Here is a 12,277-nt window from a genome sequence, read left to right as displayed (position 1 = left end):
GCAATATCTAATATATATATATATATATATATATATATATATATATATATATATATATATATATATATATATATATATATATATATATATATATATATATATATATATATAATTTTAGAAAATAAAACTTTACGAAACCTTGACTGTACTAGCTCAGACGCATTTGGAGAGCTTGTGATAATCAGCACCATAGTCTCGGATGAACCTCAGACTGGTGGTGTGTCGTGACGCGTGGCGGAGTGAGCTTCGCCGGCGTTGGCGGGTGGAGCCGGGGCCGCTGCTCCACCAGCTGGAGGGCACAGCCACAGTGAAGTGGGAGTGTACCGCGTGTTGATGGTTTTGTTTCATTCACAATTTATCCACAAATGTTTTGCTTGTATTTTATTATTAATATGTGATTCTTATTTTTGTTCAGTAAATCCAAACATTCATAAAGCAAATACACATACAATTCTTCACTTTTTTTTTTTTTCTGTTAACCGACGTAAAACATGCGGTTGTAATATAGCCCACTTTCAGTGAACCTGATTCTTCCCTGAGGCTGCACCGGGGATGAGGAGGCCGGCGAGAGGGCCTGCCCACCCATGTGTCCCTAGAGCTACATGTCGCCGCCGCAGGCACAGGCGCAATCCGCCTGTAATGTAGCCTGATGTAACTATAGTCGACGCACGCTACAACGAAGAAAAATCGAGAGCACAGTGCGGAACTGTGGTGACAAGCTGTGGGAGGGAAGGGACGAAGAGGTGGTGAGGTGCTGACGAGGGCTTGAGTTGGAAATGAAAGGGTGGCTGCTGAGGATTATGGAATAATGGGGACAGTGTTTCATGTGAAACTGGATAACCATACACGTTGTATACACGTGTGTGTGTGTGTGTGTGTGTGTGTGTGTGTGTGTGTGTGTGTGAGATAGATGGATGCACTTGGAGGGAATGAATCTGAACCACAGGGAGAAAGACTGAGGTATGCCATTGAATTACATTTAGAGATTGCCTGGTTATTTTTCTCTTAAAGGTTTTAGACTTTCGTTTGATGGCATATGACAGACCAAGAGGAGAATGACGAGAGCGAGGGGAGAGAGGGAGGGAGGGAGGGAGGAAGGGGTGGAGGGAGGCAGATGCTAGTAGGCGAGGAGAGAGAGATATGTGATGCACTAATCCTTGTCGGAGCGGCGTGCGTATCAGTATTCTGAGGTCAAGATTATAGTTCTAGTCGGTGGAAGAAATTAGTCTAACGTAAAGATCGTCGAACACGGTGCTAAAAGATCCACTGTAGTTTATCGGGACAGACTCGGGGACGAAACTGAAGCTGTAATCGCCTTTCATCACACGCCAATTTGCACGTGCGGCGCGTCTTTCAAGCTGGTGCCGATTCCTCACGAGAACAGTGACTTCAAGGAGCCACAACTGGTCTACACAACTCACAGGCGGAGCTCGGCAATAAAAGTACAACTTCACACGAATACTTTCTAGCGGCAGCTCCTGTGGCCCCGTGATCACCCTCGCTGGCACAGGCTGGTGTCCCGGTTGTCTGTTCTGAACGAGTGTAGACTTCCGCAGCGCGCGCGGACCCTCACACTCAACGCTACGACTCGTTAACGACTAATCAACAAATAGCCAAAGCCAGAGCTGTGAAATATATGGAAATTAACTTTTTTAATTATTGCGGCAGAAATAATGGCTCTCAATCCTCAATTAGGGTTGGTCATCATCATATTTCAGAACTCTTGGCTAAGGACACTAACAGACAGAAGGCCTTGGGTATTGGCGCTGTCATGGAGAGGCTGTTATAACTGGCATTTGGAGAGTAAACGGATACAATTTAACAGTCTATTGTTCTATTGCATAGGTAGATTATAACATCTTAGGTATCTGTGTAGGAGTTGTGGTAGGATACAAGGGGTGGCCGCCCCTCGGGTTAGGAGCGACCTAGGGAAGAGGGTGGCCGCGCCTCCACTTCGATTCGCACGGTCCTGAGCCGCGGGGTTGAGGAATGGCCACTTTTGATGATGATTCGTGACTGACGTCCACGAGGCAGCTGTGTGGTGCTGCCATGGAATTCCATTGGCGATGGAAGTCTGTGTGACCCGCCGTGCTCGGAGACAACGTGCGAATCAAAGCGGAAGTGTTGCTTGTAAAACTATAACCACACGCCACTGCGTATTTGGCACGGAGCGGCGCCTGGAGTATGGCACTGCGAAAAGAAGCTTGGTTGCTCTGGACCGATATGGTTTGGGGTGAATTCAATAGGTTGATTGGGTTGCTAACTACTAGAGGGAGTAGGAGGGCGGCCCACTCCACGTTATAGGGAGGAGCGCGGCGCGGGCCCATCGGGAGCAGGAATTCATGTTGTAGGTATGAGCGAAGGCTGGGTTATCAGAAATAGAAATAAAAATATCAATCTATAGTCATGAACTATAGGAGACAGCTGCTCTACACGCTGCTGCTGCTTACCTATTGGGATGTATCTGGGGGCGTGAGGTACCGGGTTGTGGACGAGGTAGTTTATCGGACTATGGCACAGAAGACGCCGCTTGCAACACAGTGGGGGGGAGTACGCCATGTGTGTAATCGTGACACTATTTTACCGGCCGCCTGCCGCTGCTGCCGAGGCCGTTGTTGTTATGGTGGGAGCTAGAATGTCTTGCACCCAGAATCAGCTCGTGTGTTATCTAACTTTCTGGGAAAGTCCTAAGCGCGGGATAATTCCTGCTGAGGGCACAGGAGGGGACGGGGCTGACGTTGAGTTTTCACAATGGCGCAGGAAAAAAATGCAGCCGATAATTTTTTTTAGATTTCTTATTTTCTTTTTTCTTTTAGAAGAAAACTTTTCTAGGCAAGGTTTGTTATGGAAATAGAGAAGTATGTACTGTACATATTCCGAGTGTTAGCCTCATGAGAGTCGTCGTAATTAATCATACACATACAGTGATGGTCAAGTTATCGCAGGTGCAAGCGGCGTCCACTGCTCTGGGTTACCCTTGCCTGTCACTAACGAACACAATACACCACTGACTGGCCGACGACTCGGTCGCTCCGATTCCCCGCGACGGCTGGGGTACGCGGGGCCGGGCGGGGCCGGGCGGGGCTGACCGGGACACCAGTGCTGATAGAGCCTCATCTAAACACACACTCCTCCAAGATTCTGAAATGGAATTAACCCATGAGGGATAGAGTGACTCTGCGAGGCACAAAGGGGTGCTGTTTCACTATTTGACGTGTTGTAACAATGCCAATCACTCGACTTAAACAAGTTTAAAGGCCTCAAAAGCCGAAGTTATATCTTTTATGATGGCCTGTAGCCATCCAGAATATAGAAGAAAATTCGGCGAGTCTGACTCAGCAGAGTTTGGATTTGACCAAAACATAAGTTAACATACAAGTGTACATGATAACAGTAGTTTTCCTCTTAGGATGAAGCAAAAGTGTTTTTCACAGAGTATAGAGCTTAGAGTATCTAATGTTCATATTGAAGCACCGTGTCACTAATGTTGTTAATCACCGGGGTGGTTCTGAACGTCGGGCACCTGCCTGACGCTGGCCTCGCTCCGAGCCTTGTGTCGCCTGGCTGCCAGCCTCAGCTGTTTGGTTTATTGTGCAGCGAACAACCTAAATATAATTTCTCCTTCTGGGGTGGCCAGCAGCCGGCTGTAATGACATTCTTAAGCGAGTACAACAGGAGGCGAGATGGCGTGACGAACTTGATGTTTGCAATCTCCAAGAAATAGGCACGTACGTACACAAAACAGTAGACTTCATCAAAAGCTGCACAGAGACGCGCGTACATGTATACAGGCTTCTTCCTAAAGATCATATGTACTTTGTTGTGATGATGGGTGTTATGTGCATGAGTGTAGTGTACATCAGCTTGCTCAAGACCGGCGCCACAGGTTGGGACGCAGGTCTCACCTGTCTTTGATGTAACACGGGAAGCCTTGTTGCTTCAAGCAGTATTCATGTCTACATCAGTGTGTATTCATTCCTCCCATTTCAAAACCTTGGTGTAATTCACTACCAGGCCACGAAGTAACTAGTGGTGCGCAGTACTGTCCTACTTGCACATTTTTCTAAATTTCTGACCATTACCCTCCAAACCGCACAGTACCATATCTAGGTGTACATTTTACTGCACAGTATCTTATAACCTGTTCAACACACTGCACAGTTCTTCCACTCAGCACTCTTACGGAGTAGCAGTAGCTGTGGGGACCAGTACGTTTATGAGAAAATAAATACAAAACATAGTCAGTGTGTTGTGGAGCAGAGTGACTGAGGACCACACATGTCTTCACGCCCTGGCTCTGGCTCCACGGGGAGGTTTGAGTTGAGCATGGCGGGAGGGGGGGACTGAAGAGAGCGGGCTGGGGCGCCACTGTGTCTGTGCAGGGTGTTCAACAGTGAGTGAGGGGGAGGGAGCTTCCTGTGTGGCCCTGCTCGTCTCGCTACAGCACTACACAGCACAGGTTGTAACAGTACAGGCTACAATCTCTAGGGCTCCATAACATTACACACATCATGGTCTCCGGATAAATCTGTAGACTATCATCTCGACCATCAACAGGAAGCCGTCCCTCTAAACATAATTCTGCTATACCGTTGTTTGCCTTTGTGTACTTTGTCAGAAAATGAGAAACAAACAACCAGAACAGCTTTTCGGATAAAATGAAATGTATGAAACTAGCTGAAAACTATCAACAATGGATGCTTGGCACGTTAGTTATCTTGGCGGCCTTTTAAGGCCTGGTCATGTAGCAAATAAACATTGGAAGCGGCAAAATTCGGACAATGATCACTTATGCGAGCCAGTCAGGGGCCGGGCGTCTGGGGCGGTGACTTGTGTCTCCTGGCTCGTGACGCGCCACTCTAGGCTGGAGTGTGGGACGCCTCGGGATGCTCCTCTGCACCTTTACTCTTGCTTCCTCGAGGGAGGACCTTGTTCCCCGCTCACCAGACATGCAACCCCCTTGGCCGCCTTCACTTGACGTGTCTAAGAACTAGGAACTTGTAAACTTAATCTAGAAAATAAGCATCGTTGCTAATTCGGTAAAGTAACAATAATTATAATACCAACAAATATAAAAAAGTAAGATCTGTTAATATAAAATGAGATGACCATAACTTAGGCGATACAAAACTTAGAGTAACCTAGAATAGTAATTCGTATGTGAATGATGATCCTCGACTACAGACTCTTGGTTAAACAATCTAACACTCATCCTCCATACAAGTGTGCAGCGCCGACTACTGCGTCAGCTTTTCTACCGTACCAAACCTTGGTTCTAAGCATGCCATTACCAACCTAGTAGATTAAGTAGGCCTATGAATTACCTTATATAGATCCATTAACATAACTTATTTCCTATGTCATTTTCTATGGGTTAGAGACACACAAATTTTGTCTTGTATGGTCACCACCCCCAATCATTCCCAAAGGGAGCCTCCGAGGGTACACATAGCCCACCCAGCACCATTAGACCAACCCAGCGCGCCCCCAGCCTCTTGACGGAACTACATGGCTAGTAATACTTCTATGGAAAGACGTGGTTGCATGGCTCACTATGGATTATTGGATAGGTCAATACTCCTCAACGGTAAATACTGCTGGGTTGTTGCGTCCCCCGCCACACCGGTGGGTGGGCGGTGGCCGCTTGGGGGGAATGCGGGTAGGGCGGTAATGGTAGTTATAACAGACGGCATAGTTGTGGGCTGGTTGGGGTTGAGGCTGGGCGCGGGCTGAATCACTGGTATTGCTGAGAATATGGCAGGTCGGTCATGATTAGATCCTGACCTCGCTCGGCCACACCTGCTGCCGGGCTGCCGCCCTCGCCTGCTACTGCAGCACCATTCACAACACCACCTTTTGCATAGATGCTGTGCAACATACGTGTACAGAGCTAACTGGGGACCTGCAGTGCTGAGGGTCGGCCAGGATACCGGTGCTCCTCCTTCGTCTCACAGGATGGCAGACTAAACATCCTTTATCTTGACGTCGTCGAGCATGCAGTCGTGGGCGTGTGGGCGGCCTCCCTGCAGCTGTGTTTAACCACGGTGCGCACGGCACGTGTACCTTATCACCCTCGCATCACGGCTGTGTCAGTAATTCGGACCGCGTCATCACCACCGCTGCTGCAACAGACAACAACAACTACCGGTGCCTTACTTACATTAACACTATAGCTAACTATGGGCTCTACTACACTACCCAACACTGAGACACACTGTGCGGGGAGTGGGAGGCAGCAACACCACCGCGTGGGCACCGCCGCCGCAGCCGCATGCCGCCCGGCACCATCACAGTGGCTGCAGCGTCCTGACCAGTCGCGCACCTTGCTCACCAGTGGGCAACCATCCCCAGGGGATGTCATTGCACGCCTCAAGATCGGCTGAGGTACTCGACGATCTTACAAGCCCAGGATTGTTGGCAAACTCGTGCGTAAGGGGGTGAGTACTGGCCAGGGGGCGTGATAGCGGAACCCACGCGGGTGTCACCGCAGGACCCGCTACTGTACAACTATGAGGTAGACACTACAGTTCCTACTGCCGCGCCGCGCAGGCCACGTGTTATATATCTCTCTAGGTTAATGTACAGTTTATCGCATATTCATTGCTAAGCATAGTGGAAGTGCATCCTAAAAAGCACACCAACTGTGTTTTTTTTCTGTTTACGGAATCCTTGACTAGTTGCACTTGAAATGCTGAGACAACATGACTTGGACAGAGCAGTTTTTACCATACAACTGGAATGGCTGAGAACCGTGTGTAAACACATTACAAAAATAACGATATGGGATCTGGTACCTGAAATCTACCTGACTATCTGTAATATCATTTCATAGAGGTTAGTGATAAATACAGCTGACGAGGAGAGAGCGCGTTGCGAGGGAGGGATCTGAACACGTCTCCCATGACACAGAGTAGTTGAAGATATCAAGTGAGTATATCTTGCTTTCTTACATCATGCAAGGCGAGTTTAAATACATTCTTGAGCAACTCTCTCCTCAGTAAGAGCTGTAAATATAATTAACATCTTCAAAACTCACGTGGAAAGTGTGAGTGCGTGGTGGAATTTCTGGTGGGGGGGGGGTGGGAGACGAGAGGGTGGGATTCATTTGTTGCAATGGCGGGTATTTACACTGAGATCAAGACGGGGCAGCCCAAGCCCGGGCCGCTCACACACTTTGTACTGAGCAGAGACCCGACTCAAGCTGTCTGTGCGGGTGGGGTTACCCTGGCTGGACGGAGAATTCACAGACACAAAATACACTGTAGTAGTAGTAGTAGTAGTAGTAGTAGTAGTAGTAGTAGTAGTGGTAGTAGTAGTAGTAGTAGTAATAGTAGTAGTAGTAGTAGTAGTAGTAGTAGAAGTCGTAGTAGAAATAGTAGTAGTAGTAGTAGTAGTAGTAGTAGTAGTAGTAGAAGAAATCGTAGTAGAAATAGTAGTAGTAGTAGTAGTAGTAGTAGTAGTAGTAGTAGTAGTAGTAGTAGCAGTAGTAATAGTAGTAGTAGTAGTAGTAGTAAAGATATATAGTATGGTATCGGGAAGCATTTGAAGCAAGTGTAACACAGGTGCCGAAATAGGTGTAGAAAAAGGTGTATAGTCAAGGACAGCAGACGTATTAGGGATGGGAGGAGAGACTTTGAGCGTCGTGCAGTGAGGGGCTCTTGGGAGTGTTACGGTGATAGCCCTCAATGAAAAGGCTTTTTTTTTTTTTTCCTTCCACTGCAGAAAGCTTAAAATCCATGATCACATCACAAACTGGGGATCTGAGGAGTCAAGGGGTCCATCCCTGTACAAGACTAAGATAAAAACTCAAACCAAAAATCTTGCATCTAGTAAAAAGAATAAATAAAAGAGAGGAATGCTGAGACCATGGCGACTGGAGCTACACGGATGCACCAGTGTGTTCCGCCTGAGTGTCTTGTCCCGCGCGAACAAGTGACATGGTGGTGGTGGTGCTGCTGCTGCGAGTGTTGCGGGTCAACATTGGACACCCGGTGGTGCCTCAGTGGTGGTGGCTTGAGAGCGTTTGCTTATTGATGCATTGGTGACCTAGAGAGCGTGAGTCGACAGAGACGTGTGTACCATTTGACATGTGAAGCGTCCATCCTTTTGAGAGAAAATTAAGCTCTTATGTAGCATAATGCAAAAATCTTAAGCACCAAGAGAGGGCACCAACGGGTTGACCTTAGCATGGAGGCGGCTGCTACACGAAAGTCTTATTTATGTGCACATTTTCCTGGTGCGTTTGTGCACTATAGTGTTTGTGTGTGTGTGTGTGTGTGTGTGTGTGTGTGTGTGTGTGTGTGTGTGTGTGTGTGTGTGTGTGTGGGCGTGCAGGTGTGCAAGCCAGGGTGGTGGTGGGCGGGCTGCCTCGCACCTGTGCCACCGCCGGCCTGAGTGAGAGAGTTAATATGTACAGGAGGGAGTGAAGCCCGACGAGTCCCTGAGAACTGACAACTGCGTGAGACGTGTGCCGCCCCCGCCCACGCCCGCACCACGCCCTCCCGGCTCCGCACGGTTGTGGCACGGGCGGGAACCATTGATGAGAAAGGTATAAAGGCAACTATTGATACCGTGAGTGAGGGCAGAGTTGTCTTAGGCATACAGTGAGGGGGCACAAAGAGTGAGGTAGAAAGGAGGTGATGCGTGGTGGAGGAGAGTGAGGGCATGGGGAAGGCGGCCCACGGGCGGCAGGGCGGGTCCACCCACTAGCACTGGTTCACACCGGCCCACACGCCCATATGCTATTCTCTGTTGCATTCACTGTGTTATTTGTACCACTGCTGTGATTGCTGTGTGACGCTGCACGGCTGCGTGTGGTGGGTCACTATTGCACTGCCCACTTGGCGTCGTCCTCGGTGTCGGAGGGCTCCGGAGAGCGCGGGGTGACGGTCACCACCGTAGCACCACCGCTCAATTTCCGAGGGGCCGGCACCTCCCCGCTCACACTGCCCAGGTCGTCCTCGCTGAAGCCGTCCGAGGCCTGGCCGCCCCCGTGGTCATCGTCCCGCGGGGAAACACTGCTGCGCATCAGTTCTGGACGGGTGAGGTCCAGCACGCCACCGCCCAGTGGCCGGGAGTGCAGGAATTTCCTTTCCTCCTGCAGACTGTCAGAGGTGGGCGTGGCCAGATCCATGCCCGTGGCACGCATCATCTGCAGATACGTGTCCAGCAGTGAAGCACCCGCCGGCTTGGCTCCAGTGTACATGTCGAGATGGCGGCTGATGGCGTCATATGGTCGACGTTCCTTCATGCCGTCTTCGTCACGCACGCTGGAGTCTGACTTCAGGTAGAGGCCGCCGTTTTCCTGGGATGAGGGTGTTTTGTCCATGTCTCGCGAGGAGGTGGTTTTTGCAGATCCATTGTCACTGCTCGAGTTGTCCCGGTCTGAGCGGCGGTAGTTCTGTCTGACTACCTCACCCACGCCGCCCACCATCTGGATGTACTTGGCGGCCATCTCGGGGTCCCAGGGGGACGGCATGGGCAGCAGCGGCAAGTCCTTGGTGCTTACCCCGCGGTGCTGGCGACTCATGTGGGAGTGCAGGGAGTTGCGGGACTTTGCCACCGTGCCGCACAACACACACCGGAACCCGTTGCAGTTGGAGTGTTTGTCCTCCATGTGGGTTCGCAGCGTGTGGGCGTTCTTGTAGATCTTGCCGCAGATGTGGCACGGTCGGGGGTCTGTCGCACGCACACGGTAGAAGTCAAAGCGAGGACGACCTGTCGGAGGAACATTATGTCAGTCACATGTATGGATGAACACCAAGTGATATACCAGCAACATTATTATATCAACATCTATTTATGTACACGAGGACAGTGACACTTTGGACTGACTAGAGGTCGTTTGCCCTTGGAGTCTGTGATCCTAACACTCCTAACACAGACACTCCTGACTCAACTTGGTTGGCACCTGAACGGTTCACATCTGTCTGGAGAGTACAGTTAGGCACAAGAGAAATATTGTCTCGTCAGCATTGGTCGTTAATGTTGTCACCACTCACCATTTGTGCTTTCGGCACCATTACCAGTACCCCATCCTATGGCTGCATAAGAAAAAAAAAAAAATCATCTGATGGAAGAGCTCACCCAGTACCTTAACTTACACTTCATACACTCTTACTGCTGCTACTTTCTCCTTGACCTTCGTCCATAGTGGCCATTTTACGTACTAACTGCATGTCGGCCCCGTCCCATCTTTTCTCTTGGCTCCGATGCTCTGAACTTTGTAGTTACATTCCTAGTGTAATCATCTTACTAATGCAAACTTTAATCAGCCTCTTCGCTCTTTCACCCACAAACTTTGGAACATTGCCTCATTTTGTTCGGCTTCGTGTGACTTCAAGATAAGAGTATTAAGGCATCCTGGGAACTGAACTGACCTTATCCGCTTTGAAACTCTTGTTTTTTTTTGTTTTGTTTTTTCTCAAGCAGCAATTAACTGATTTTCCCTGCATAAGTTTTTTCCCCCTTTCTCATGTAGCCAAGAAGATCGAAGAGGGATTTATTTTCAAGAGAAATAAGTGGTCGGGAACGCCAAGCGTGGTTAATTCTACCACACACACGCACACACACACACACACACACACACACACACACACACACACACACACACACACACACACACACACACACACACACACACACACACACACACACACACACACACACACACACACACACACCGCACAGCTGTTGGACATGTGTATTTTACTTTATTTTATTGGATAGTTTACTTTTATATATTATTATGTCTCCGTAATGAGGCTGGACCATCACTAGATTGAACTTCAGGACGTTCTGGTGGGAAGTTTATATATATTTCTCGCGTAGCAGTCGTACCCAAAGTACCCACCACCACTCCTCCTCGTGTGTCTCAGGTGTGTTGAGGGTCACGGGGGAGACACACGGAGATGCAGAGACACCTGGTTCGGCGCCGAGAGGAAGGACGTGTGTCTCTACTTGCTGGAACCCCTCGGCGGAGATGTTTTGTGGCTGCGTGAAGGTTAACCCGTGCCCGCCCGTCCTTGACTTACGAGGAGCCTGCACTGATTTTAAAGTTGGGTTGCTGCAGTGAGGGTGCCGCAGAGCCGTGTCAAGCAGCTCGCGTGGCCGGCTGGGTGTGCCGCTAGATGCATTGAGTGTTACTTCCGGGGGGCGCCGCGGTGCTACGTGGAGAACGCATGCTATCCTGTGTGCGGGGCGTGAGGCAGTAAGTCTGACGGTGTATCGTAATCCGGCACTGATGACGTGCCTCTCTCTCTCGCGCGGTTGATGGTTACTTCCGGCAAAGAGTGCACTTATGCTTAATAATGTTCACCTGTACACGCATGCGTACAAAGTGGAGGGATGCGTTGGCTCGATCGCGGCGTCATTGAGCTGATATTCATTCACAAGGCTAATGAAGACGAGAGTCTGTGCAGATATTGTGCATTTTTACTCACAATATTCTACATCGAAAAATATCTGTACTTATTGAAGTTGAATTTCATCACCGAATTTTGTGGGTTGGTCTCGCATTATTTTTCAGTGATAGGAATAATCAGGAATTTGGAACTCCCCACTATTCGATCAGATTGTAGAGTGCCAGCCCGTGTACTGATTAGTCTGGCCACAGTGGCTGTTACTGTCCGGGGCCCGATATAGTTACGAATGGACTACTGAGGGAGGGTGATGACTCCACCTGCAGCAGGAAGCAGTGTTGTCCTCTCGTTCACAACATACTCCCCTAACTTGCTGAGGCCAGCGGAGTTTAATGAGCTGTTTCGCAGGTACCACAGGAACTTAGCAAGTTGTCAAGTGCCAGGTAACGAGGTGGGCTTGGAAATTACCCGAATGTGCTTAGTTTACTTTGTTGTGAATGGCAATGAATATTCTGATTAATTTGGACCGCTTATCACAACATGTATGCAACGTACGAATAATGCACTGTTGATGTAACATTACTTAGGTGATAACATCTCTCAATCGTCTGTGGGGTTGTGTTTTGGGCTAATTTTTCTAAAAAGCCTGCTCTCTCATCGGGGGTGTTTTCAAAGGTCGCAGAGATGATTGATTGGGTTTTCATGGGTACTTTCATACTGCCACTAGAATCATTATAAGACATAGGACGAGGAAATGTTTAGGAATAGGGTCCTTAATCTCACCGCAGGGTATCGGACAATGCGGGTTTAAATCCACTCTCGAGGCAATGTTGTTTTTCACCGCAGAACTCCCCTCCCCTCACTCCCCTTCATCATCTCCCCATCTCCCCAGCTCCTCGCCTTCTCCCACCGCCGCC

The 12,277-nt window shown here is 49.1% G+C and overlaps 1 protein-coding gene across 1 annotated transcript in view; it reads right to left on the bottom strand.

Annotated features, from left to right (window-relative positions):
* Window positions 1–103: 103 nt before the first annotated feature.
* Window positions 104–12,277, bottom strand: part of LOC135100818 (protein abrupt-like) — a 122,118-nt gene continuing 109,944 nt past the window's right edge. The window contains exon 6 of the mRNA XM_064004183.1: window positions 104–9,717. Coding sequence (XP_063860253.1) covers window positions 8,825–9,717 — 893 coding nt within the window. The 3' untranslated portion in view covers window positions 104–8,824. The remainder of the gene's footprint in view (window positions 9,718–12,277) is intronic.

The sequence above is a fragment of the Scylla paramamosain genome, chromosome 5 (assembly GCF_035594125.1).
Source record: "Scylla paramamosain isolate STU-SP2022 chromosome 5, ASM3559412v1, whole genome shotgun sequence".
Taxonomy (NCBI): Eukaryota; Metazoa; Arthropoda; class Malacostraca; order Decapoda; family Portunidae; genus Scylla; species Scylla paramamosain.
Note: the sequence above shows the minus strand (reverse complement) of the source record. Positions and strands in the feature narration are given on the sequence as shown.